Consider the following 3,244-nt stretch of genomic DNA (forward strand, 5'->3'; position numbering starts at 1 on the left):
CTGAAATCAGGGACAAGACAAGGCTGCCCACTGTCTCCATATCTCTTCAACATAGTACTTGAAGTCCTAGCCAGAGCAATAAGACAACTAAAGGAGATCAAGGGGATACAAATTGGAAAGGAAGAGGTCAAAGTGTCACTATTTGCAGATGATATGATAGTATACATGAGCGACCCTAAAAATTCAACCATAGAACTCCTTCAGCTGAAAAACACCTTCAGCAAAGTGGCAGAATACAAAATCAACTCAAATAAATCAGAAGCCCTCCTGTACACCAAAGACAAAAGGGCTGAGAAAGAAATTAGGGAAACAACACCCTTCACAATAGCCACTAATAACATAAAGTACCTTGGTGTGACTCTAACCAAGGAAGTGAAAGACCTGTTTGAGAAAAACTTCAAATCTCTGAAGAAAGAAATTGAAGAAGATCTCAGAAGATGGAAAGATCTCCCGTGCTCATGGATTGGTAGGATTAACATTGTGAAAATGGCCATCCTGCCAAAAGCAATCTACAGATTCAATGCAATCCCCATCAAAATACCAACTCAATTCTTTACAGAGCTTGAAAAAAAGATTCTCAGCTTCATATGGAGAAACAAAAAAACCCAGAATCTCCAAAACGATCCTGTACAACAACAGATCATCTGCAGGTATCTCCATCCCCGATCTCAAGCTGTACTACAGGGCAACAGTAATAAAAACTGCATGGTATTGGCATAGAAACAGAAAGGAGGATCAATGGAACCGCATAGAAGACCCAGAAATAAACCCACACACGTATGAATACTCGGTATTTGACAGAGAAGCCAAATCCATTCAATGGAAAAAAAGACAGTATATTCAACAAATGGTGCTGGTCCAACTGGATGTCTACATGCAGAAAAATGAAAATAGATCCATATTTATCACCCTGCACAAAACTAAAGTCCAAGTGGATCAAGGACCTCAACATAAAACCAGATACTCTAAATCAGTTGGAAAAAAAGTGGGGAACAGCCTAGAAACTCATTGGCACAGGAGACAACTTCCTGAACAGAACACCAACAGCACAGGCTCTAAGAGCAACAATCAATAAATGGGACCTCATGAAACTGAAAAGCTTCTGTAAAGCAAAAGTCATCAAAACAAAACAACTGCCTACAGATTGGGAAAGGATCTTCACCAACCCTTTATCTGACAGAAGGCTAATATCCAGTATATATAAAGAACTAAAGAAGCAGAAAAGCAACAAACCCAGTAATCCCATTAAAAAAAAATGGGGAATGGAGCTAAACAGAGAATTCTCGAAAGAGGAACATCAAATGGCAGAGAAACACTTAAAGAAATGCTCAACCTCATTAGCCATTAGGGAAATGCAAATCAAAACAACCCTGAGATTTCACCTTACACCCATCAGAATGGCCAAGATGAAAAACTCAAGTGACAACACATGCTGGAGAGGTTGTGGAGAAAAAGGAACCCTCCTCCATTGCTGGTGGGAATGTAAACTGGTACAACCACCTTGGAAGTCAATCTGGTGCTTTCTCAGACAATTAGGAGTAGTGCTACCTCAAGACCCAGCTATACCACTCCTAGGTTTATACCCAAAATTTGCTCAAGTACACAACAAGGACATTTGTTCAACCATGTTTATAGCAGCTTTATTTGTAATAGCCAGGACTTGGAAATAACCCAGATGTCCATCAACAGAGGAATGGATACAGAAATTGTGGTATTTTTACACAATGGAATACTACTCAGCAATCAAAAGGGAGGAAATCATGAAATCTGCTGGCAAATGGTGGGATCTAGAAAAGATCATTCTGAGTGAAGTATCCCAGAAGGAGAACGACAAACTTGGTATATACTCGCTTATATAGACCTACAAGATATGATAAACATAATGAAATCTACACACCTAAAGAAGATAATCAAGTAAGTGGACATGGGTGAAGATGATCAATCCTCATTTAGAAAGACAAATGGGATGTGCATTGAATGTATGACAGGAGTCTACCGCAAAAGGCATATCTGAAAGACTCTACCTAGCAGTGTTTCAAAGCAGACACTAAGACTCATAACCAAACCATGGCAGAGTGCAGGGAATCATATGAAAGAAGGGGAGTTAGTATGATATGGAAAGGATAGGAGCTCTACAAGTACCAAATATATCCGGGCACAGGGCCCTTTCTGAGACTGACACTCAACCAAGGACCATCTATGGATATAACATAGAACTTCTGCTCGGATGTGGCCCATGGTAGCTCAGTAACCAAGTAGTTTTCCAAAGCAAGGGGAACAAGGACTATTTCTAACAGGATCTCAAGGGCAGGCTCTTTGTCCTCCCCTCCCCCAAGGGAGGAGCAGTCCTGTTAGGCCACAGAGGAGGACTTTGCGGTCAGCCTTGAAGATACCTGATAAAACAGGGTCAAATGAAAGGGGAGGAGGTCCTCCCCTATCAGTGGACTTGGAAAGGGGCAGGGAGGAGACTAGGGAGGGAGTGGGGAGGGGGAGGGAATGAGGGAGCGGGATACAGCTGGGACACAGAGTTAACAAATTGTAACTAAAAAGAAAAAAAAAAGAGATATGCATTCTTAGGTGCTAGAATAAAGTTACTGCTATGCCATCTCTTAAAAAAAAAATAAAAAAATAAAAAAAATAAAAAAAAAAACTGTTACCCAGAGCTCTGTGTGCTCTCAGCGCCCCCTGCTGGTCATGAGCGCCCTGCAGGGAGGTTTCTGTCTGAGCTCTCAGTTACATTCACTCACTGTGTCTTTTGCACAGTACTATGTGGCCGTGTCCTCAGACCTCAGACTGTTCATTTGTAGGTACAGGGTGTTCTTGGCGTTGTCTCTGGAGATGGTGAACCGGCCCTTCACGGCGTCGGCGTAGCTGATGTAACTACTACCATCACTAATGTACGCGACCCACTCCAGCCCCTTCCCTGGAGCCTGGCGGACCCAGTTCATGTAGTAATTACTGAAGGTGAATCCAGAGGCTGCACAGGAGAGTTTCAGGGACTTTCCAGGCTGCACTAAGCCTCCGCCAGACTCCACCAGCTGCACCTCACTCTGGACACCTGCAAACACAGAGACTTGATGATCAGAACACGGTCACCAAAAACAAAACAAAACAAAACAAAACAAAACAAAACAAAACATTTTTTTTCTCTTTCTCATATCCATAAAACACACAGTATCATTTCTGCATAAATGACCTTTTAAAATAAAGGCAAGGAAAACCAAGCTGATCCCCAAGTCCATGG

At 42.1% G+C, this 3,244-nt stretch overlaps 1 gene segment (V, D, J or C); it reads right to left on the reverse strand.

Moving 5' to 3' along the window:
- Positions 1–2,765: 2,765 nt before the first annotated feature.
- LOC129675669 (immunoglobulin heavy variable 3-11-like) lies at positions 2,766–3,242 on the reverse strand. The segment is given in 2 exon segments: positions 2,766–3,058; positions 3,197–3,242. Coding segments are annotated over 2 exon segments (339 nt in total).
- Between the last annotated feature and the right edge of the window lie 2 nt (positions 3,243–3,244).

Source organism: Psammomys obesus, unplaced genomic scaffold (genome assembly GCF_907164565.1).
Source record: "Psammomys obesus unplaced genomic scaffold, mPsaObe1.curated_primary_1811, whole genome shotgun sequence".
Lineage (NCBI taxonomy): Eukaryota > Metazoa > Chordata > Mammalia > Rodentia > Muridae > Psammomys > Psammomys obesus.